This window comes from Solanum pennellii, chromosome 5, assembly GCF_001406875.1.
Source record: "Solanum pennellii chromosome 5, SPENNV200".
NCBI lineage: Eukaryota > Viridiplantae > Streptophyta > Magnoliopsida > Solanales > Solanaceae > Solanum > Solanum pennellii.
Window position 1 is genome coordinate 9,348,791 of NC_028641.1, and position 26,059 is coordinate 9,374,849.

At 34.7% G+C, this 26,059-nt stretch overlaps 1 protein-coding gene, 1 long non-coding RNA gene and 2 pseudogenes across 2 annotated transcripts; 2 read left to right on the top strand and 2 right to left on the bottom strand.

Moving 5' to 3' along the window:
* Positions 1–1,099: 1,099 nt before the first annotated feature.
* On the top strand, positions 1,100–1,627 carry LOC107019277. Its single transcript, XM_015219819.1, has one exon. The coding sequence runs from the start codon at positions 1,100–1,102 to the stop codon at positions 1,625–1,627; it is 528 nt and encodes a 175-aa protein (XP_015075305.1).
* A 15,844-nt stretch (positions 1,628–17,471) lies between these two features.
* LOC114077133 lies at positions 17,472–18,076 on the bottom strand (annotated as a pseudogene).
* Positions 18,077–18,357: 281 nt separating this feature from the next.
* LOC107019073 lies at positions 18,358–22,907 on the top strand. Its single transcript, XR_001456738.2, has 4 exons — positions 18,358–18,620; positions 19,760–19,959; positions 20,114–20,193; positions 22,083–22,907. It is a non-coding gene; the product is annotated as an uncharacterized LOC107019073 (long non-coding RNA).
* A 1,909-nt stretch (positions 22,908–24,816) lies between these two features.
* On the bottom strand, positions 24,817–25,409 carry LOC114077134 (annotated as a pseudogene).
* Positions 25,410–26,059: the final 650 nt, after the last annotated feature.

Genomic DNA, 26,059 nt, shown 5'->3' on the forward strand with positions numbered 1-26,059 from the left:
CGATTTTCATTAATGAGTTTTAAGTCTTCCGCATTATATTTTGTTATTTATGGTTGAAATGTTGGGGATTAGATTGGTTGGTTCGCTCACATAGTAGGATAAGTGTGGGTGCCAGTCGCGGCCCGTTTTGGGTCGTGACACTCTGTCTAATTCGTGCTTACACGTGTTTTAGATAATCATGCCTCCATGAAGACCAGCAAGAGGTCGTCCAGCTAGGAGGAATGTTGAACCTCAGGAACAAGAGTTACCCGATGAACCTGAAGTGCAACCTCAAGGGGAAGTTACCTATGCTAAGTTCCGTGAGACTATTAGGATGCTGAGTTAAGCTGTGACTAACCAAGTAGGTCAACAAAGAGGAGCTCGAGAAGAAGGGGTTGACACTTTGAGGATTCGAGAATTCTTGAGGATGAATCCCCCAAGTTTCACTGGTTCGAGCACTACTGAGGACCCAGAGAACTTCACTGAGGAACTGAAAAAGGTGTTTGAGGTGATGCACGTTCTTGACATTAAGAGAGTTGAGTTAGCTGCTTATCAACTCAAGGGCATTGCGAGGACTTGGTTTGATCAGTGAGAGAAGGGTAGACATGAAAAGGCACCACTTATGAGTTAGTCTTGTTTTAAGGAGGATTTCTTGGGGCGTTTATTTCCCCAAGAATCAAGAGAGGCCAAGGTTTCTCACCCTTAAGCAGGACTCGCTCAGTGTGCATGAGTATGGGTTGAAATTCACCCAACTATCTTGTTATGCTCCGGAGATGGTTAAGGGCATGAGGAGTATGATGAGATTGTTCGCTGCTGGATTAGGTCGTTCTTCAAGCAATGAAGGTCGAGTTCAATGCTTATTGGAGATATGGACATTTTGAGGTTGATGATCTATGTACAACAGGTAGATAAGAAAAATTTGAGGGACTGAGAAGAGTACAAATATGAGAAGGATAAGATTGGGAATGAGTATGGGCAGCAGAAAGGTGGTTCAAGTCGGCCAGAGTTTCAGAAACAAAATGGGTCAGCACCATCATCTGCTAATGCACCTGCGCCCAAAGACAAAGTTGAGCATCATTGTTAAAACTACCGAGCTAAGCCTACACATTCACAAGGTAGTATGGCACAAGGAGGTAGTAAGCCTCCTGCCTGCACCAAGTATGGTAGAAATCACCCTGGTGTTTATCGTGAGGGATCCACGGGTTGCTTCAAGTGTGGTCATACTAGGAATTTCATGAGGGAGTGTCCAAAAAACAAGCAAGATAGTGGTAATTGGGGAAACAGAGCTCAGTCTTCATCAGTTTCTCCACCAGACAAGGATTCACCCAAAGAAACTAGTTCTGGTGCTGGCAAAGGAACAAACCGCTTGTATGTTCTCAAACATCTCCAAGAACATGAGAATTTGCCATACATTGTCACTGGTAAGATTCAAGTCTTTGACTTTACTGTTTATGAATTGCTAGACCCAGGAGCGAGTTTATGTTTTGTAACTCCATGTGCTGTCATGAACTTTGACATTATTCCTGAGCAACTTAGTGAACCATTCTTTGTTTCCACACCAGTTGGTGAATCCATTCTAGTAGAAAGGGTCTACCGTGATTGTCCTGTCTCCGTCAATCACAAGAGTACCATGGTTGACTTAGTTTAGTTAGATATGGTAGACTTCGATGTCATGCTTAGTATGGACTGGATTCATGCTTGTTATGCCTTAGTTGATTGTAGGACTCGAGTAGTCAAGTTTTAGTTTTCAAATGAGCCAGTCGTAGAGTGGAAAAGCATTTCAGCAATGCCTAAGGGTCAATTTATTTTGTATCTTAAGCCGAGGAAGTTAGTTTCTAAGGAGTGTGTCTTTCACTTAGTCCTAGTTAATGACCCTAGTGTTGAGATACCTCATATTCAGCTAGTTCCAGTAGTGAAAGAATTTCCAAATGATCTTCTCGGAGTCCCTCCTCAAAGAGATACAGATTTCGGTATAGATCTTCTCCATATACTCATCCCATCACTATTCCGCCATATAGAATGGCACCAGCAGAGTTGAAAGAGTTAAAAGAGCAGTTAAAAGAACTTTTAGATAAAGACTTTATTCGGCCAACTGTCTCACCTTGGGGTGCTCCGATCTTGTTTGTGAGAAAGAAAGATGGTTCCCTTAGGATGTGTATAGATTACTGCCAACTGACAAGCTGACCATCAAGAATAAATATCCTCTTCCAAGGATTGATGATCTTTTTTATCAGCTTCAGGGTGCTTGTTGTTTCTTGAAAATAGACCTCAAATCAGGCTACCATTATTTAAGAGTAAGGGAATATGATATACCAAAGACAGCTTTCAGATCCAGATATTGGGATTATGAGTTTTTAGTCATATCCTTTGGTTTATCAAATGCACTAGTAGTATTAATGGATCTTATGAATGAGTCTTCAAACCTTATTTAGATATTTATGTTGTCTTCTTCATTTATGACATAGTAATTTATTCAAGGAATGAAGAAGGTCATGCTAGTCATCTCATAATAGTTCTTTAGACTGAAGACTGAAGGATAGAGAGTTGTATGCCAAGTTCTCTAAGTGTGAGTTTTGGATTGAGTCTGTGGAATTCTTAGGTTACATAGTTTCTGGTGATGGTACTAGAGTTGATACCAAAAAATTGACGCAGTGTAGAATTGTCCTAGACCCACATCTCCGACTGATATTACGAGTTTCTTGGGTTTGGCTAGCTATTATAGAAGATTTGTAGAAGTTTTCTCGTCCATTTCGTCCCTTTTGACAAAGTTGACTCGGAAAACAATCAAGTTTCGATTGTCTGAAGCTTGTGTGAAAAGCTTTCAAGAATTAAAGAAGAGGTTGACTACTGCCACAGTTTTGACTTTATCGGAGGGTACTCAAGGTTTTGCGGTGTATTTTGATGCATCTAGAGTTGGTTTGGGTTATGTATTATTGCAGAATGACAAAGTTATAGCTTATGCCTCAAGACAGTTGAAGGTTCATAAGAATTATCCAACCCATGACTTAGAGTTGGTTGCTGTATTTTTTGCCTTGAAATTATGGCGTCACTACTTGTATGGTGTTCATGTTCACATATTTAACTGACCGCAAGAGCTTACAATATGTGTTCACCCAGATTGAACTCAATCTCAGACAGACGAAATGGTTAGAATTACTCAAAGATTATAACATGAGTATTCTTTACCACCCAGGAAAGGCTAATGTGGTTGTTGATGCCTTAAGCAGGTTGTTTATGGGTAGTACCGCCCACCTTGAGGAAGAGAAGAAAGAACTAGAAAAACATGTGCACAGACTTGCACGCTTGGGAGTAAGACTTATGGATTCCACAGAAGAAGGGATAGTGGTGACCAATGGGGATGAGTCATCACTAGTGTCAAAAGTGAAACAGAAGCAACACCAAGACATCATTTTTATTGACTTGAAGCCAAATGCTCATAAGCAAAGAGTTTTGGATTTTGAACAAGGGAGAGATGGTGTGCCTAAGTATCAAGGTAGGTTTTGTGTACCTAGGGTGGATGGACTCCAAGAGAGGATCATGGAGGAAGCTCATATCTCTAGATATTCCATTCATCCGAGTTCCACAAAGATGTACCGCAATTTGGGAGAGGTATATTGGTGGGAAGGCATGAAGAAGGGCATTGCTGAATTTGTTGTCAAATGCCCAAATTGCAAACAAATGAAAATGGAACACCAAAGGCATGTAGGATTGGCTTAAAATATTGAACTTCTGGAATGGAAGTGGGAGATTATTAAAATGGACATCATCACAGGGTTTTCAAGGTCTCGCAGACAGGATGATTCGATTTGAGTGATTGTCGATAAAATGACAAAATCAGCCCACTTCTTGCCGGTAAAGACCACTCATTTGGTAGAGGATTATGCAAAGTTATACATTCATTAGGTGGTGAGACTTCATGGAGTCCCAGTCTCAATACTTTCTGATAGAGGTGCACAATTCATTGCACAATTCTGGAAATCTTTCCAGAAGGGTTTGGTTAGGTGAACTTAAGTACTGTTTTTCATCCTTATACGGATGGAAAAGCGGAGTGTACTATCCAGACCTTAGAAGATATGTTGAGAGCATGTGTAATTGATTACAAGGTGAATTGGGATGATCACCTACCTTTCATCGAGTTCGCTTTACAACAACATTTACCATTCGAGCATCCAAATGGTTCCATATGAAGCTCTTCATCAGAAAGAAAATACAGATCTCCTATTGGGTAGTTCGAAGTGGGTGAAGAATTGAGAAGGTAAATGTGATCCAAGAGAGATTGAAAATGGCACAGAGTCGTTAGAAGTCCTACACAGATATGAGAAGAAGGCCATTGGCGATTGAGGTGGATGATTGGGTATATCTAAAAGTTTCACCTATGAAGGGTGTTATGAGGTTTGGTAAGAAGGGGAAACTTAGTCCCCGATATATTGGTCCTTGTAGAATTTCCAAGAGAATTGGCATTGTAATTTATGAGTTGGATCTACCACAAGATTTAGCAGCATTTCATCCAATGTTTCACATATATACGTTGAAAAAGTGCATGGGTGATCCTTTATTGATTGTACCAACTGAAAATGTTGGAATTACGGATATTTTATCCTATGAAGATATTCTGGTTCATATTTTAGATCGTCAAGTTCGCAAGTTGAGAACAAAGGAGGTTGTGGCAATCAAGGTCCTTTGGAGGAACCAATTTTTTGAAGAAGCTACTTAGGAAGATGAGCAGGATATGAAAAGGAGATATCTACACCTCCTTGAATCCAGAGAAAATGCACACCAAGGTACTAATTTTTTTCTTAGTACTATCTAAATTATGAGTAAGCATGTTGTTTGTTGCATTTGCTTGTTGGGTGTCTGAAATAGAAGTTACAACCCTTAGTATAGTAGGAGTGACCTCATTCGAGGATGAATGTTCCCAAGTGGGAGATATTGTAACATCTCGCAACTAATAAGAACTAAAAGGAAGTGTAAAATCTGGAAATAGTTAATTTTGGAAAGTGTAAGGAAAATCTGGAAAATTTTAAGTTAAAAGTGAGTTCTGGTCATTTTCAAATGACCATAACTTTTAGCTTAGTATGAATAAGAGGTATTTCTAGATATGACCGGAAATACCTTGGAACGTCTTTCCAACGCCGCCAAGTTTGCACGATTTCGCCTTTGTATGAGTAAGTTATGCCCTTTTTGAAGTTTTTTGAATTCGTTACGTTGCATTATAGGGTCGTTTCCGGTTAGATTCTTAGATACATTTGCTGAATATCTGCATCTAAAAGATATTTAAGAAAAAGAACCAATTTGGGTGAATTGGGGAAGAAAAATGAAGAAGAAAATTTGACGGGCAAAACTAGGACCAAGTCACCTGTCGCGCGTCCAACACGCAGTTTTGAAATTTAAGTGGTGTTCTGCCTCAAAAGACGTTTTTGGAACCAAAATTAAATTTTTCCTCCGCGTCACGAACCCACCTTCAAATTCTGATATTCAGATTTTTCTCATGTTTAGCTATGTCGAATCATTCATAAATTATCATGAGATCTTTCCAAAACACGAATCTAATTCCTTCAATCCATAACTCAACTCAAGTATCAGTTAAGAGACAAGTCAAGAGTAGTTAATAATTAACGTTAAGAGAAATCAAAAGTCATATCAGAGGAGTCATTTCAAGTTATATAAATCTTTTACAAACATTTTAACTTTTCTAAGACTTAAGTTTTGAGTTCAGTAAAGAGTGAAGTCGAAATTCTTTTAAGTTTTGAGTTCAGTAAAGAGTGAAGTAGAAATTCTTTTCTTCAAATGTATAAGGGGACTAAGTATTCCTAAAGAGACTTGAAATGTTTTAACATTTAATTAGTAAGGAAACCTTGATTTCCAAGGAGCCTTAGCTCAAGTTTTCATAAAAGAACTATAGCTTTCTAAAAGAAGCAAGTAGGGAAACTATGATTTTCAAGATAGCTTTGAGCTAAGTATATTGAGCATTTATCTCAACCACAGAATCAGTATGTTTTTAAAACATAAGAGCAAGCATATTTTTTGGAGTAGTATTGAACACCAATATGGGGAGGGTTCAGACAACTCACAGCCTTTATAAACCATGTAACCACCATGGGCAGAAAAGGTTCATACTTTTTAGATGAATCCTTTTCATAGTAGACTAGTGGATCCATTAAGCAGTTCAGGTCTTATACCTTTGGCTGGGGATAGGATATGCTGGAAGCGTGGGTAGATTGATGTATCATCACTATATCTCTCATGTGATGGTTGTCGGTTAGAAAAACTCCCATAGTAGTTATTGTATTTTCATATACATCAGTTCATTGTAATTTTTATATATATTCCAGAGTTTCTTGTATCTTTGCATACACAGAGTTTCTAGCATGTTTGAAAACATCTTTCATTATTCTGCACTTAATTATATCTACTTTATAATGAAATGAGTTTATTAAGTATTCATTAGTTGAGAAAATCCAAGGTAAGTGTTTCTTTTAGAATATCTTTCTAGCCTATGTGGTATTAGCATCCAACTCACATACTCGTACATTCAATGTACTGATGCCAGTTGGCCTGCACCGTATTATGATGCAGACATAGGTAAACGAGGATCGACATCCAGCACATCGTTGATCCAGTTGAGCACTCCAGAGTCAGTTGGTGAGCCTCCTTGTACTCCGAAGGACATCCTTTATTGCTTTCTAGTTAGTTCAATATGATGTTGTAGGGTTTGTCCCAACATTCATCTCAATCAGTTTAGAGGCTTCATAGACAGTTAATAATTCAGTAGTCTTTACATTTTCATTCTTATACAAAAAAATATTTTCTACTCACCAACCATAATGGGAAAATAAGTCAGAATCCAATTTATTTCCAAGAAAGTATTTTCCTTCGTACCAAAAACACCCTAAATTTACATAAGTGTTCAAACACATGGTTCATGCCACATTAGTGTGTACACCCCTGAACAAGTGGTTTATAATAAGAATTGAATCGCAGGAGAATTATATTATGAACAAATGTTATATTATTCTTAATGTTGTATAACTTGCTAAAGTAAATGATCAAACTGATACGTAAAAACAATACATTGTAAAGTAATGATATAAGACAAGAAATTATTCTTATTGAATATTTTTGGGGTGTGATTATCTGACGATATTACTAGAAAACAATAATTTGAGAGCCTTTGAGCTTTAGTTAGGGATTAATAGAGTTATTGTGATGAGAATAAGATAAATTACAAGCGAGGGGAATGAGTGTACTTATAGTCTAACGTACCCTAAGTAATGTGTTGTATGTATTTTTCCGCCTCTTATAATAATAAGCATTATGTTTACGTTGAATTCGTCAAGCGTGGTTGGATGACTACTTAAGAAAATCTTGAATTATCCGGAAAAAAATTATAGATGAAGCTTATCTAGATCGACCATTGATAAACTTTATTTCCAATCTCATTGCTCCCAAACTTGATCATTCCTATAGTTATTTTGTATCTTCAATAATGGATAGAAGAAGCTATTGGGTACGACTTAAGGTCATGACCACAATAATTGTTGGTGAGTTGAATCTGACTAGATTTTATTGGTCACATGTCACATTGTAATACGCTTGAAATGTCAAGTGTAATTATCTTATGCGATAATTCGTTGTATTCCTGTCAAACAATTTTTTTGTTTATATATTAAGTATTTCCCTTTGAGACACATAGGTTAGATAGATTTGTCCGAATTTCAGGTTTGAAATAGTCCCATATAGGGATGGTAATGGGTGGGGTGAATGGGGTAAGGTGGGTTTAAGGCTAGGCGAGGTGAAATGAATTGAAGGTTAGGCGGGGCAGGTTGAAGTGAGGTTTTTTTAAACTACTGAAGCGCGGAGCCAATGGCGGATCTAAGATTTTAAGATATTGGGTGCTACTTTAGCTGTCAACTACAAAGTATAAGTGCATAAGTAAATTTAGAAAACCAAAATAAAAATTATTTCAAATAAAGAAAAAAGGAAGAAGGAAAAGTCTTTTTGATAAAGTTTTGTTTAGAAAAAGTTAGCAAAATGGCATAAAGGGAAAAAGGACAATCAACATAGAGAGAAAAATAAAATAAAATAAAATAAAGTAAAATATTGAAATAAATAAGTAGAAAGAGGAGAGTTGGATTTGAAACTAGAATTTATGTGTACAGAGGGAATCAAACTCAAGAATAAAAACAAGCCAACAACCTTGAGCATCCAATTTGTAACCACTGCGCCAACCAAGTCATTTGATACATGCGTGCTCGACTTTAATTTTTTTATGTTTAAATCTTCGTATAAAAAGGACTGCAATAATCAATAAACTCACTCCTCCAGAAGAGAAGGAACATGTTGTTGTCAAAGAAACACTTCCGTTAATATTTAGGTTTGAAGACGCTAAACCTCTTCCCCCAGAGAAAGAAGAATGAGAAAAGGAAATTAAAGATCCTTTTTATGAAATGAACATGTGTATCTTGAAATCACATATTTGATTTACGAATCCATCCGGTTCGCCGATGAAAAAAGGACAACTAAGTAACTGTCAAATGGGGAACCACCGTCTTGTTCTAGATGAACAAATTTGACTTATCACATATGAACAAGCTGAACAGATGAGTCCAATTTTTTCTTCTAGAACAAGAAAATAGTTACTCATTTGACATTCACTTAGTTATCCATTCTACATTAATGAAACTGATGGATTCGTAAATTCAATATGTGATTCCAAGATACACATGTTCATTTTAGAAAGAAAAAAAATCAATTTTTTGTTCCCATTTTCTTTCTTTGGGGGGAGAGGTTCCTCGTCTTCAAATCGAAATACTAAAGGAAGTGTTTCTTTGACAAAAGAATGTTCCATCTCTTCTAGAGGAATGACTTCATTATGATAGTGGACTCAGAAGTTCCTGGACTGAACTTCCTTCTCCCATTGTTTTCTACATTTTTATTGTCACCTCCAGAAGTCTCCATCTTTAATCTTTTCTACTTAGACTAAAGTGGTTCCTCTTTTCAATTCTCTCGACCATATATTTTAAAGATTTTTCTCCTGTACTCCTCTTTGAAATAGAGTCGTCCTCTGAATCCATCTTCACCTGAGTAAGGATACACCTTTTGTTTTAACAACCATATATATCTCTAAAGAAACTCTTCACCATAACAACAAGACTAAACTGCATTTACAAATATTAACCTGAATGAACACATCCCCTTTTCTGCCAAAAATCAAGAATGGATAGCTTTGAATTCTTCAAGCGGTAAAAGATAGAGTTATAGCGAAAGCCCTTTATAGCTGGAGAATCAAGAATGGATAGCTTTGAATTCTCGAAACAGTATAAATTGAGTAATCAAGAGTGATGAGTTTGAAGAAATGGAGTGCATAGACACAAATATATATATATATAGAGAGAGAGAGAGAGAGAGAGAGAGAGAGAGAAACATCATAAGAAAAGTGTGACTTGGACTAGCCTTTTATGCATGAGAGAAATTTTTTATGTACAGTGCGTGCATTTTGTGATAGATTTTAGAATATCCAACGAATCGTGTGAACATTAACTTCGCCAATTGTGTCACGTGAATTGTAAAATTTTGTTGCAAGGGTATTTTTTGATAAAATAAGAAAATATTTTTTATTCTATTTTAATTTAAATATTGTAAAACTTTTTAAAATTTGTGGGATCCACTTTAGCTACACCTTAGTATTAATTCATATCCTTAAGTATAACTTTATTACTTTTGAATGTCGTTGTTTATGTAAATTTTGCAATTACTTTTGATTAAGAAATTGACAATCGATAAAGAAAAATAGTTCAATTAGACATCCTCATGGGGCCCCTCACATTAGGTTTTGAAAAAAATGTAATTAATTAATTATAGAACGTCAATGAAATCGATGATTGTAGACCATTGATTCAAAAGTTTTCGGGTTTGTTTACGGCCTAGAGAAAGTAAATTAACAATGAAATTATTTGGAAAAAGAAATGTATTGCTCAACTGAGTGACAAAGGGTGTTAATATAGTGGGTAGTAGTCCATAGATCGACTTTACTTGCCAAAGTCTTCTCAGACAAGTTCTTTGCATCGAATTTGCCTAATACAATTAATATCTCCTGTGTGATTTTTGAGTTACTACAATCAAACAATTTTATATGGTTCGCACCTAAAGAAGAGAGAGGGCGGGTGACCAATAGTGTGAAACTCTTTTGTGACCATGATGTCAGAATTCAAAATTAATTACAAAGGCTAATATCATATGTTTGGTATTTGAGTTAGTAATAAATGTTGATTTTGATACTTGTAATATATGAATTGGTATATTTTACCTTTTATTAATCAAAATGTTCCTTTTATATGATATATCATGAAAAAGCTCACTTAGATTAAACTTTAGGAAATTGATTACAGAATTAAGTGGATTTTTGGGTCTAGGGTACACATAGAATAATATGGGTGTTTCTTACTCGTTTATTTACAAATTATATATACTTAATAGATTGGAAAGGTTCAGACGTATTGAGGAAATTAAAAGTATTGGAGAAGTAGCTTGTTTGACTTCAGTTCTTCGGTGGAGGTAGGTTATGGCTTATACTATTTGATAGTAAACTCTTAATAGTGATTGATATACATTAAATGATATTGTGAAATTTTTTATGTACTTGATTGTGTGGTTGTGTGGCTTGGTTATTGTCACGACCCAAAAGCGAGCCGCGACTGGCACCCACACTTACCCTCCTATGTGAGCGAACCAACCAATCTAAACCCTAACATTTCATTATAATATCAACAGAAAGTAATGCGGAAGACTTAAACTCATTAATAAAAATCAATTCAATAACTTCTAAAATTCAACATCTATTATTCCCCAAAATCTGGAAGTCATCACCACAAGAACATCTATGATCAAATTACTAAACTAAGAGTATTCTAAGAAGCTAAAATAAACAAAAGCTAGTCCATGCCGGAACTTCAAGGCATCAAGACATGAGGAAGAAGATCCAGTCCAAGCTAGAAGCATTAGCTCACCCTGAAATCCGGTGTAATGAAGACTGGCTAGAGTTGCGGTTGAGTTGAAGACGACGGTACGTTTGCTGCACTCCACAAATAACAAGGAAAACAAATACAAGTAGGGGTCAGTACAAAACACGGGTACTGAGTAGGTATCATCGGCCAACTCAAAATAGAAAACAGTATATATCAGATAATATCATAAATCAACTACAATACTCAACGTGTAGCAACAACAAGTTCTATAATCATTAATAAGCACCGCCAAGTTCACACATGAGGACTCAAGCCTCAATACCATACTCATTTGGGAATTAGGTTCATTAGATTGAGTATATTAACATCTTTCAAGATTCATTATCTTTATTCCTCTTGTGTCGGTACGTGACACTCCGCTCCCCTACTACTATGTGTCGGTACGTGACACTCCGATCCCCTAAATCTACGTGTCGGTTCGTGACACCCGTCCCACTAATTCTATGTGTCGGTACGTGACACTCTGACCCCCTAATTCTACGTGTCGGTTCGTGACCCCCGATCCCCTAATTCTACGTGTCGGTTCGTGACATCCGATCCCCTAATTCTACGTGTCGGTTCGTGACACCCGATCCCCTAATTCTACGTGTCGGTTCGTGACCCCCGATCCCCTAATTCTACGTGTCGGTTCGTGACATCCGATCCCCTAATTCTACGTGTCGGTTCGTGACACCCGATCCCCTAATTCTACGTGTCGGTTCGTGACATCCGATCCCCTAATTCTACGTGTCGGTTCGTGACATCCGATCCCCTAATTCTACGTGTCGGTTCGTGACACCCGATCCCCTAATTCTACGTGTCGGTTCGTGACACCCGATCCCCTAATTCTACGTGTCGGTTCGTGACACCCGATCCCCTAATTCTACGTGTCGGTTCGTGACACCCGATCCCCTAATTCTACGTGTCGGTTCGTGACACCCGATCCCCTAATTCTACGTGTCGGTTCGTGACACCCGATCCCCTAATTCTACGTGTCGGTTCGTGACACCCGATCCCCTAATTCTACGTGTCGGTTCGTGACACCCGATCCCCTAATTCTACGTGTCGGTTCGTGACACCCGATCCCCTAATTCTACGTGTCGGTTCGTGACACCCGATCCCCTAATTCTACGTGTCGGTTCGTGACACCCGATCCCCTAATTCTACGTGTCGGTTCGTGACACCCGATCCCCTAATTCTACGTGTCGGTTCGTGACACCCGATCCCCTAATTCTACGTGTCGGTTCGTGACACCCGATCCCCTAATTCTACGTGTCGGTTCGTGACACCCGATCCCCTAATTCTACGTGTCGGTTCGTGACACCCGATCCCCTAATTCTACGTGTCGGTTCGTGACACCCGATCCCCTAATTCTACGTGTCGGTTCGTGACACCCGATCCCCTAATTCTACGTGTCGGTTCGTGACACCCGATCCCCTAATTCTACGTGTCGGTTCGTGACACCCGGTCCCCCTAATACTACGTGTCGGTTCGTGACACCCGCTCCACTAATCTCATTCTATTAATTCATCAATCCTTCTTTATACCAAGGCATCATCAACCCCATTACATTAGTTCATCAAGCCTTCTTTTATACTAAGGCATCATCAATTTCATTAACAAAGTAGATTAGGGTTTTTCAAGATTTGGGATTCAATAGCTTCATCATGCTTATTTTATCACAATTATATACAAAATCACATCATGCATGCACACAATTAAGCATATAGAAGGGTTTACAATACTACCCAATACATATCATTCGCTATTAAGAGTTTACTACGAATAGCATAAACCATAACCTACCTCCACCGAAGATTCGTGATCAAGCAAGCAAATTCCCCAAAGCTTTGTTTTTCCTCTTCGTTCGTCTCCCTCTCTATCATTCGATCCTCTCTCTCTCTTTGTTCTTTTTATTTTTCTTATTCAAACCCTCTTTCTTTTACCCTAATTAGCATATAATTAAGTATAAAGATGGCAATAATATCCCACTAATTAACTCAAGGTTACCTCTTTTAACCCCCAAGTAATTAGACTTATTAACATTAACCCACTAACTTTATAATTAAAGCAGGAATAGTCCAAAACGCCCCTTAAATTACTTAACAGAAATCCGACCCAGCCTGGGATTACGCAGCCTGTGACGGGCCGTCGTGCCTGCGACGGTCCGTCCTGCTGCTCCGTCACAGAGTTCAGAGACTCAATTCCATTAAAGGGTCTGTGACGGTCCGTCGTGCCCACGACGGTCCGTCCTGCCATGTCGTCACGAAGTTCAGAGAGTCGATTTCAGTACCCAAATTTCAGAATTCTAAGTGTTTTGGAACGAGACCCCCTCGACTGCCCGTCATGCCCATGACGGTCTGTCGTGGGTTCCGTCGACTCAGACAGTTTTTCCAGAAATAAAATCTGCTGCTTAAAACGACTAAACAGGTCGTTACAGTTATGTGCTTTGTGATTGGTCTGTAATCCTGAGAGCGTGGAATTTATATTCTTGAAACCTCTTTATTAAGTGATGCCTTGAATAAATAAGGCTTGATTAAAAATATTATCAATGAATTGAAAGTGGTGATAATAAATGATAAATTAACGGTATAATTGGACGGGAGTGTCACGTTCCGACACGATATAATTGGATCGGAGTATCACATTCTGACACGGTATAATTGAATCGAAGTGTCACGTTCCGACACAATATAATTGGATCGGAGTGTCACGTTCCGACACAGTAACATTAAAGTAAAAAGTTATTGAATTAACTTAACATGCTAAATCTCAAAGAACCCATTTACCAAATGAGCGTGGTGTGGAGGCATGAGTCCTCATATGTGTGCTGGATATTGTGAGTGATGGTGTACTAGCTTCAGTTTGTCACTTGTTCATGTTATTTGTGGCTTGCTAACGGTTAAGTGTCATAGTTGCTTTTATACTATTACTCATTATATATTAATTTCTATTTTGGTTTGCCGATGATACCTACTCAGTAAATATTGCCCCGTACTGAGCCCTACTTGTGTTTTCCTTTGTTTTTCTTTTATGGAGTGCAGTGAGTGTACCAGCGACTTCGACTCGCCTTCATCTCTAGCCAGTCTCAAGCATATCAGGTTTCAAGTTGAGCTACTCATTTAAGCTTGTGTCGGATTCTCTCAGTCATGACATGATGTCCTTAGTTTTCGGACATAAACTATTTTATTTAATTATTTTGGTGTCTTTAATATTCTTAGACTTAGTATTTGAAAATTAGATGTCCTTAATGTGACTTTAAGGTTTTGGGAATCGATAGTTAATAGACTTTAGTAGATTTGTGTTTCATACATTAATAAGATTTAAGCTTCAGCATTGTTGTTTGTATTATGCAAGTTGAACAATAAATATAAGCTAAGGTTGAATTCTTTGGTTCACCCACCTAGGAAGTTAAGTCTGGGTGCCACTCACGACTCATTTTGGATCGTGACATCCAAGAAATAAAAACGATGATTTTAATAAATCAGAGACGCAAATACTTGACATTCTTCTGTGGATAACTTGTTTTCTGATTTGTATACGTACAAGAAGATCGAGTAATATGTATCTTGATTCGGTTTCTTCATCTCTTTGGGTCTTAGAATTCAAAATTTTGCACTTCTATAATTTTAGCTTCAATGGCGGCGATGACACTGATCTCAGCTCCACCATTAAAGCTAAAATTACAGAACAAAGGAGTAGCAATACTAAATTTCGAATTTAAGCATAAAAAAGATAAGGATTTGAATCAAGATACATACTACTCGATTTTCATATACTTCAACGAATCAGAAAACAAGTTGTAGATGATGTAATTCTTCGATCAATAGGAAAATTATCAGATTCCAGAAGAATTGCAGGTATGTGCATCTCTGATTCATTAGAATCATCCTTTTTATTTCTGAAGATAAAATGAAGGTTTTAACCCTAATTCATTTGCGTTTTCTTTGAGCTCTTGCACAATTCAATCTTTTCAAATTTTTGTAGAGAATAGCAGAAGAAAAGTTTAATTAGAGAACCGTTCTACTAGCCCAAGATCGTTAACTAAGATAGAAAGATTCAAGTAAAGAAGAGGAAGCTAGAAAAGAAAGAGTATTTTCGATAAAAAGAACTTTGTTATAGAAGAAGACTATTTGATTTCAGTTTTTGTGGGTTAGTTACATATGGCTATGGTCATCTCTATTTATACTAGTGAAGAAATACTTCTAGAAATTATACTAGATACATCTAAAAAAAATCTAGGTATTCTTACCTTCTAAGAATCTAGATTATTCTATATTTTATTATAAATATCTAATTATCTAGAACATCTAGAATTTTCTTACATATAAATATCAAAGGTATTTACTCTATCAAATTCTAGAAAGTTCTACTAAATATCTAACTTATTTTTTGTACCTCCAAAAAATCATCTTTATTTTTCACACTCCCACTTAAAGTGTTTTTTTGGAAAGAGAAAATAGTTAAATGCCCATCAACCTATTATCCAATTCTCAACTGCACATTTATTCTATACGGGGTCCTATTACCCCTGAACTATTTAAATATGAAATAATCACCTCCCTAAAAAGTCATAGTCAGTTTTATGTCAAGGCGGTGCAGAGCACGCAATAAAAAATTGTAGATTCATTTTTTTTCCTGTAAATAATAAACCTAATCAAAATAATAATTTAAAAATCAATTATGTAAAGTTTCTATTTTTAGCAAATTTCAAAATTGGAATTTACATAAAATGCCTTCAAATAGAAAAAGAAAAAGTAACAAATAGTATTCACAAGTTAAATATGCCCTTTAACCTGGCTTCAGATCACATTTATGCCCTTCAACTTTGAATGTGCACAAGTATACTCTTAAACTTGTATAAAGTTGAAAAAATAGACACACATGTCCTACATGTCATCCTACATGTCATTTTTGTCCTACGTGGTGTCTTACATGTATTGTGTCATGTAGGACTCATGTGTTTATTTATTTAAAAGTTGGATAATTAAAGTGTCTATTTGTACATTATGGAAAGTTGAAGGTCAAAGTTGAACTTTGAGTCAAGTTTAAGGTCCAATATATGTATTATGCCTTTATTTTTTTAGGTAAGAATGAAACTCGAATGTGAATTCACATTCACCATTGCGGTTCATCTTCTTTTTGTTTTTCGTTTTTTTTTTTTTGCTGAAATTATGAGAGATTTAAGAAAAAATTTGAACTACTCCATTTTTTAGCTTTATATATGAAAGTTTCTTATTAGTTAGGTGATTGTTGTTGTTAAAAACGGTTGATGATTGATTAACTACACATAATTCAGTAGCTACAAACTGATTCGGAGGTCCTAAAGATGATCTCCAATGAGAGACTACCACATGGACTATTAAATTCAAGTTTAGTCATTTTATGTCTTTTTATTGAACCCTTACGCGTCTACAAGAGGTGTATTCACCTAAACAAATTTGTTTGACGACGAAATGGTTACAAAAAAGGTTGTGAAATCAATGATTGTGATAAACATGAAGGATGTTCCTTGTCATCCCATTTAAATTGAGCAAGTTGTGTATTTTTTAACTTACAAATCTTCAATTTCGCTGATATTCTATCCAACCACAATTCATGTTCAAACATATTTAAGTTTGAATTAACATATATATATATATATATATATATATATATAATCAATACAACAATAATGGAGTGAAAAGAAAATTCGATTTCCATCCAAAGCTAACCAATTTGCAGAGGCAAAACTAAGATAAAACAAGAACCATCTGCAGGGTGCAGCACAAAGTGTTGGGTTCAAAAGTGATTAGGATGTCATCCAGAATCTTAAAATTGTAAATCATATGATTGATAAATCAGATGACAAATAAAAACATACTAAAGACATTATTAATATTGTTTGGTCAAGCGATCTACATACTGAAAATTACTCCCTCCGTTTCAAAAAGGATGGTCTAGTTTGACTTGGAACGGAGTTTAAGAAAAGAAAGAAGAATTTTTAATCTTGTGGTTCTATATTAAAGTTATGTCAAATATACCAAAATGTCCTTTAATCTTGTGTCTTAAACATGTCGCGTGGAAAGTTAAAGTGTTGCCAAAAAAGGAAAGGGGTCATTCTTTTTTAAACAGATTAAAAAGGAAATAGGGTCATTCTTTTTTAAATGGAGGGGGTAATAAATAAATATGTTTAGGAGAAAATCTCTCCATAAACAAGATCCTTAAACGATTATATTGCGAATGATATTGTGTTATGTTATGAGATTAAGATCTTCAATTTATAAATCTCTAAACTTTTCCTCTAAGGAAAAAAAACCAAAAATATGGAAAGAAAATAATGTTTTCCTTTTTAGAAAAAGTTAAAGCATAGGTAATACTTTATTTTCCTTTTCTTGAAAAAATAAACTTCAAATAAAATAAAAAAAATCAGGACAAAATTATAACACATATAAAATATATATCTTTTTTCGAAGCTAACTTCTTCATCATCTTCTTCTTCTTTTATTGTTACGTGAGTTTCACAAGAACAATAATCAACTCATCGTCATCCATTCGAACAACCCAGATTTAAATCTTATTATCCTTTTCGATTTCACTACGGATACGCATTGTAGTGCAATTCCCATTCAATACATAAAATACACTCATCTTAGATTTTTCCTTGTTTTTATCCAATTTCTTCATCTCCCATCTTCTCAATTCTAGTTCACCAATGTCAAGACATGGATCAATAATTCGGACTTTCTTGAAGTTCCTTTTGTTGCCATTACTACAGATACACAGATACTCTTCTTCTTCATCTATTAGAAATTTCTCAGCGATTTGTGTTGTTGGTAGGGAGAGAGATTGTAACTTTCACTAGCATCCGTGTAATAATTTTTTTTCCATTATCTAAATTTTACCTCTCTTACCTTTTTATCCAACTCGTTGATTCGATCATTTATATTTTGGGGCATTGGAACAATTTTCTGTTTCCTCCTCTTTTTTCCAACAATACAATTTTCTTCTTCTTCTTCGTGAATTTCATAAGCACGTTCACAAACAACAATCAATATGTCGAGACGAGACGAATTTAGATTAACTTTAATATCTTCAATCGTGACATCTAACATCTTGTAATTATTAATGGGATTAACAATCTTGGTATATGTAAGGAAAAAGATTCCTTACAAACATATTTTACACAAAATTGTTTGCTAAACAGACAAATCCAGTTCAAGTTAACCCAAATTAGAACTCACAGTCGTACAAGAAATAGGAAACAGTTTAATCAACACTACAACAAAAGTAGGATTTAGTGGCAATTATTTAGCGGCAATAATATAATTGCCACTAAATAGTAATTTAAAGCTATTATTAGCGATAATTAACCTTATGCCAGTAAAAAGTAACCCTTAATAACAATTAGTTTTGAAAGACAATAGAAACTTTTACCCTAGACACCCAAATTCTCTTAATCAATGTTTACTCAATTCTTAAATTTTTGGAAGTCACGATGGCTGCAATGGATTTGAGCTCTGAAGCCTCCGTTGATTTGAAGCTTCCTTCAATGGCTACTATGGATTTGAGATGAAGCACGCATCAATGGCTACTATGGATTTGAGATGAAGCACGCATCAATGTTTTCTTTCTGCTTGAACTGAAGTGCACTAAGAGGTAATATCTCTTTCTCTTTCTTTCCGCTCGATCTTTCTTTCTCGATCTCTCAATCTCCCATTCTAGTTGTCAATCCTCATTTTCTCTGTGATTTTTTATAAATGCTTACATGCATATGCTATCAACTTATAATTATGTTTTTTAGCTTTAATTTTCTTCTGATTTGGTTATAATTTTGTTTAAATTCGTTTATAAGTTAAACTTTAGTTTGATTGATTTGTGATTGATTCGAAAAGCTTCAACTGTAACTCATTTAGTAGGATTTTGATGTTAAACCTAAATGAACCCTACAAGGTGTTACGTACAGCTAGAAATTCTGCTTGTTGTAATGAACTAAAATCATCAAATTTACTGTAACACTGGATGACGGAGAAAGCTGACCATTTTTTATACCAAAAGGTATCTCGTGGGATTAGTCGAGGGTTTTCACTTTCCTCCAAGCATGGATGTACTTAAGCTTCTTATCAAGCATCAACATTTGTTGTCTATAAACAGACTGGAATATTTGGACAAATTCCTCTGTGAAAGGATCCCCTGCAGCTCTGAAATTCTTCAGTTCCTCATAAAGTCTTAATGTATCTATTCCATTCAATCCCACTTTCCTCTTCAAATCGTTGAAGTGCTACAAGAATCAACAATTGACAACCCCGAGCTCGTTTTAGGCATTTCTCTAAAGCATCAAGGAAATCCGAACTTATTTATAAATTCTGTTGCATATACGTTTCTTATATCATTGTGGTTGGAGATTGAACACACACACTCTCGCTCATTTGAGTTATAGGAGAACTTGGTTGTAAGAAAACAGTAGGTATGTGATGATTAGTGTTAGGAAACTCTGAAACCTGCATGTTGCTTGTTCCTTAAGGTGAATCCTGTGTAACTAAGTACTACTTCTCTTAATGCACTCTTTTGTGAAAAATCAGGTAAAGTGCTACTGGTAAGTTATAATTTGTTTGTTATATAAGTTAGTTTGACGTAAGATGTAATACGTAAAGCTGTTGAATGTCTTTTGGTAAGTAGTTTCCAATGTAGTCTCTATTGGTAAGCTTAGACATGGCTAAGACAAGCTTAAACACTATATCAAGAACTACTATGTTGATTATTTGATCTTTATGCTAATTTTTTTTTTGTAATTGCAGAAAAATAAGGACTACCTTGAACAATCATGGAGAACTCTTGAAAAAGAAGATGGATGGATTACAGTAGAGTCAGTAAAGAGTATTTAGATGGAGTAGAAAATATTTGTGATTTAGAAGATGACAACAATGGTTGGGTAAGAGGTGGAGTTGATGGTATATAAATCGTTACGGACTGAAATTTCAACTTCCTCCAATAGAAGGTGAGTGCACATCAACTATTTTGAAGCTACTGCAAGTTATTTATTTTTCCAGCCAAGTTTCTGTTGTATAAGTTTACGCTATTTATTTTTGTGATTGTTTTAATGCGTTATCTTAAATTTTAAAGTGGAAACCTCTGTTCTTTTCCTCTATCAGAGATATACTGAAAATCGCCCTCCATTTCGCATCTGTTAGAGGCCATGTTTTTGGGAGGAAGAACATCGGGATTATGTCAGGTATGTCTTTCTCCTAATCTATTTCCTTGTTATACTGAATTTTGAAGCTATTGCCAATAAATTTCCGTAACAATTTGGTTAAAATATAGGTGAACACATATTGAAGTCATTAGATGAAACTTTCCCAATGCCATCTGAGGCTGAAGGGATATAGAAAAGTTCCTATCCTTGAGCTTATATTCTTGGTTACTCATTTTTTAAAGACAGAACATAAATATCAGGATGCACCTTAACCAAACTAATTAGCAAACAAAGGCATGAAATTTTGCAGAACAGGGTTCATTGTGTTGCAACTGATTAAGGTCTAATATCATGGTACCCGACTCATTGTGCCAACAAAAAATGTTAAATAAATGCAAGGATACTTAGAATCAGCAAGAGGAACACTAGAAGAAATAGCTTATGTGTCAACTGTCAAGGATTAAGATTGGTACTAGTACTAAGAGAAGTTAGAATTGGACATTCAGACAGAAACTGGTAAAAGCCTACACTTTTTCACTTTTTTTACCAAGGCATCTCCTTTGTTGTCTAGTTTCACTCCTCGGGTAAGTAAATGTATCGTTAAGCTAACATATACTTGGAACTGAAGAGTATTGAAAGTGTCTTCTTCTTTTTCTTGTTTCTTTTCTGAGATGAGGTAATGGGTAATGCACACAAATCAGATTCTTTGTTAGGATCAAAAACATATATTTGATCGAATTATCGATCATTACATCTGCATCTTGAGTTCTATTTTATACTTAGTTATTTGGTCATGTATTCTATTAGTGCAGCTTTCTAATTAGGAAGAGAATAAGTGAATAAGCTAGTACACCTGCTTTTCGAAAGGGGTTTAGAGTACTAAAAAATAATTAGCAAGAAAGTTGTAATTGAACGGACAAAACAGAAAGATATCCCCAAAATTCATGTTGCACATTCCATAATCTATATGTTTCTAAATTTTAGTTTTACCGATTTGATTAGGGAAATAAAATTTCACCTACAGAAGTACCATGAACTACTGTTTAGAAATGTTCTTTTTCTTCTAAAATATAACTAGTCTTTGTTATTTGGAATATGTTTGAATTGTTTGTAGATGTGAGATTCGATAATAGTCTAATACATTTCTAAGGTTACAAGGAGATGATTCTAGAATTTTCAATTTATTATGATATACTTGATGTGTCATTATTCACATATGGTCGTTTTAAGTCAATGGTGTGGAATGGTTCAGGACATAAATTACAATAGGGACAATACATTATTCGGTACCTATTGCTAGTGTTAGGTAGCAGATAGATGGTGCAATGTTTGAGGTTGATCTCCCGAAACTCACCGTGTAATTAGATGCCTATAAGAAGAAAGGGAACAAAGTATAAGTAAAATACATACGATGGTGGGAACATAAGAGGAAGTTTGATTAAGCAGGTTGACAAAAGATATTGGGTAGGCTGGTGTGATTCAAATTATGTGGTGGAAAGTTGGACAGTGCATTGTAAGCTACCAATGAGATGAGGAAAAGAGATATAAATTGAACAAGTGTAGACAACTTTGATCAATGATTCCAAGGTTCAATAATATATGGTTACAACTTTCATGTATTATTGTACTTGCTACGCGGAAGTGAATCCTCTCTCCAGAAACAATGAAACATAATCAGAAAAGTTACTGGTTCTTACTGTTGAGATTCTTGAGAAGGAGCAACACTGAAACATAATCAGAGAAGCTACTGGTTTTTCCAGCCAAGTTTCTGTTACTTTTTCTCAAGCTTACACTTTATTTTCGTGATTGTTTTAATTTGTTATCTTAAAGTTGCTTTTGATAGTATTTTAGTGGGATGTGGAAACCTCCCTTCTTTAACACTATCACAGATATACTGAAAACCTCCCTCCTTTTTGCATCTGTTATAGGCCATGTTTCTGGGAGGAAGAACATTGAGATTATATCAGGTATCTTTTTCTCCAAATCTATTTCCTCATTATACTGAATTTGAAGCTATTGCCTTAGGTATGTTACATTGTAGTCCTTCTAGGTAACACTAGTGACTAGTCCATAGTAGTAGAATAATTTGGAAGATGAAATTGCAGACATTTATAGCATACTCATGCTGATACTCATGCCAATATTCTGCTCATACAAATACAAATGTTGATTTTCTGCTTATACATGGAGCATTACATGTTTGAGTTACTATATTTGGACAAGATGGTAAGGTCTTCCTTATCGTTCTTGCATAATTGATTTATTAGACGTTGTTGTTCCAACCAAGTTGGACAAGAATTCCTTCATATGTGGGCGTTCATTTGGATCCTCATTCAAGCATTTTACTGCTAAGTCTGTGATGTTATTAGCAAACTCATCATTATCTTGCAAAATTGATTTATCCACTATTGAACTTTTTTTTCTCCTTGGAGCTGCTTCATAATCTAGTGTTGGGTTGCCATTTTCTTCTCTATTTCGTCAAATTTTAGTCACCTGGTCTTAGTGAGTAAGATATGTAATTGTCATATCAAATGGTGAGCTTGTTCAAGGAATGACAGACTGATCCAGGAAGCTGCACATTTTGCATTAGGGAAAAATAGTGGCTTTATTGCCTTGCTTTCTCCATTGTCGAACATATTTTTTCTATTTTTATAATTCGTAGTTTCTTTTACCGCTAACAATACAAGAAAGTGAATGTAATAAAGATTGTTTGATCTTATTTTAAGCGAATGACATTGTTTTGAGTTTGGTAATTCTTTTTTATTACCTTCGGAATTTGATTTGAGTTTTTATTGGTTTGTACAAATGGCTATGGTCATCCCTATTTATATTAGTGTAGAAATATTTCTAGAAATTATCCTAGATACATCTAAAAAAATGTAGATATTCTTATCTTCTAAGATTCTAGATTATTTTATATTTTACTAAAATATCTAATTATCTAAAAAATTTATTATTTTCTTACGTATAAATATTAAAGATATTTACTCTATCAAATTCTAAAAAATAATACTAAATATCTAAAATATTTTTTGTACCTCCAAATATCATCTTTATTTTTTCACACTTCCACTTAAAGTGATATTTTGGAAAGAGAAAATAGTTAAATGTCCGCTCAACCTATTATCTAATTCTCAACTATACATTTATCCTATACAGGGGTTTTATTATCTCTGAACTATTTAAAAATGGAATAATCACCCCCCTAAAAGGTCATCGCCAGTTTTATGTCAAGGCGGTGCAGAGCACGCAATAAAAAAATTGCACATTTCTTTTTCTTTTTTTCTGTAAATTATAAACCTAATCAAAATAATAATTTAAAAATCAACTATGTAAAGTTTCTATTTTTAGCAAATTTGAGTTGAAATTTACATAAAATGCCTTCAAATAGAAACAATAATTCACAAATGTAGGAGTGAAATTTTTTTTTTTTTTGGTAAGAATGAAACTAGAAAGTGAATTCAGATTCACCGTTATCAGTTCATTGTGGTTTAACTTCTTTTTATTTTTATTTTTTTTTGCTGAAATTATGAGGGATTTAAGAAAAAACTTGAATTACTCCATTTTTTTTTTGCTTTATATATGAAAATTTCTTATTAGTGAGGTGATTGTTGTTATCAAAAACGGTTGATGTATGATTAACTAGACATAATTCAGTAGCTACAAACTGATTTGGAGCTCCTAAAGATGATCTCCAATGAGAGACTGTCACATGGACTATTTAATTCAATTTTAGTTATTTATGTCTTTTTATTGAATCCTTACGCGCCTACAAGAGGTGTATTCACCTAAACAAATTTGTTTGACGACGAAATGGTTCTAAAAAAGGTTGTGAAAAATTAATGAGTGCGATAAACATGAAGGATGTTCCATGTCATCCCATTTAAATCGAGCATGAAGTGTATTTTTAACTTATAAATCTTCAATTTCGCTGATATTCTATCCAACCATAATTCATATACAAACATATTTAAGTTTGAATTAACATTATATATATATATATATATTCCCATTTAAATTGAGCATGAATTGTATTTTTAACTTACAAATCTTCAATTTCGCTAATATTTTATCCAACCATAATTCATATTCAAACATATTTAAGTTTGAATTAACATTATCATATATATATAGTCGTGGCAAGCTAATCAATACCACAATAATGGATTGAAAAGAAAATTTGATTTCCATCCAAAGCTAACCAATTTGCAAGAGGCAAAACTAAGATGAACTCTAATTGCAAATTATATGATTAATAAATCAGACGACAAATAAAAATATACTAAAGACATTATTAATATTGTTTGGTCAAGCGATATACATATTGAAAATTAATAAATAAATATGTTTAGGACAAAATCTCTCCATAAACAAGATTCTTAAACGATTATATTGTGAATGATACTGTGTTATGTTATGAGATTAGGATCTTCAATATACAAATCTCTAAATTTTTCCTCTAAGGAAAAAAAACCAAAAATATGGAAAGAAATTAATGTTTTCCTTTTTAGAAAAAGTTAAAGCATAGGCAATACTTTATTTTTCCTTTTTTTAAAAAAATAAACTTCAAATAAAGTAAGAAAATCAGGTAAAACCCTAACACATATATCTATATACATCTTTTTTCGAAGCTAACTTCTTCATCATCTTCTTCTTTTATTGTTACGTGAGTTTCACAAGAACAATAATCTCATCCATTCGAACAACCCAGATTTGAATCTTATTATCCTTTTCGATTTCACTACGGATACGCATTGTAGTGCATTTTCCATTCAATACATAAAATACACTCATCTTAGATTTTTCCTTGTTTTTATCCAATTTCTTCATCTCCCATCTTCTCAATTCTAGTTCACCAATGTCAAGACACGGATCAATAATTCGAACTTTCTTGAAGTTCCTTTTGTTGCCATTACTACAGATACACAGATACTCTTCTTCTTCATCGATTAGAAATTTCTCAGCGATTTGTGTTGTTGGTGTGGAGAGAGATTGTGACTTTCACTAGCATCTGTGTAATATATATTTTTTTTCATTATAGATTTTACCTCTCTTACCTTTTTTTCTAACTCGTTGATTCGATCATTTATATTATGGGGCATTGAAACGATTTTCAGTTTCCTCCTCGTTTTACCAACAATATAATTTTCTTCTTCTTCGTGAATTTTAGAAGCACGTTCACAAACAGAGGCTAATATATCGAGACGAAACGAGTCGGGATGAACTTTAATATCTTCAATTGTGATATCTAACATCTTGAAATTATTAATGGGACTACCAATTTTGGTATATGTAAGGAAAAAGGATTTCTTACAATCATATTTTTCACAAATTTGTTTGTTAACAAATCCAGTTCAAATTGAAACCAAATTAGAACTCACAGTTGTACAAGAAAAAGGAAACAGTTTAATCAAATACAAAATAAATAAATAAATAAATAAATATATCAATCAATCTTTGAAAACCTATAGGGATTAGAATTTCCTTTTATATTTCTAAACTGATAATAATAACTTAGAAATACAAAATAATATGGACTCCTTCTGAACTTTACAGAGTTTTGGCGGGAAAAAGTTATACTATGAGGCTAAACTAAAGTATGGTATAGGGGCGAATCTAGGCGGGAGCTTATGCGTTCGAATGAAGCCAGTAACTTTTCTGTTAATTCTATATTTGTACTAAAAAATTAAATAATAATTTGTAAATCCCTAAAAAAACTTATTAACAGCTCAATGTAAGAAAGGGGAAGGAAATTTAAAACCCGAAACTCCTAATATCGACTCTATCTCCGAGTGTAGCAGAATTCTGATGCGACATTGGATAACTATAGGGCAAGTTAGTTTGATGAAGCGAAACCCAGAGAGAGGTTAGGTTTCTGAAATTATCTCTAATAATAATAGTAAAT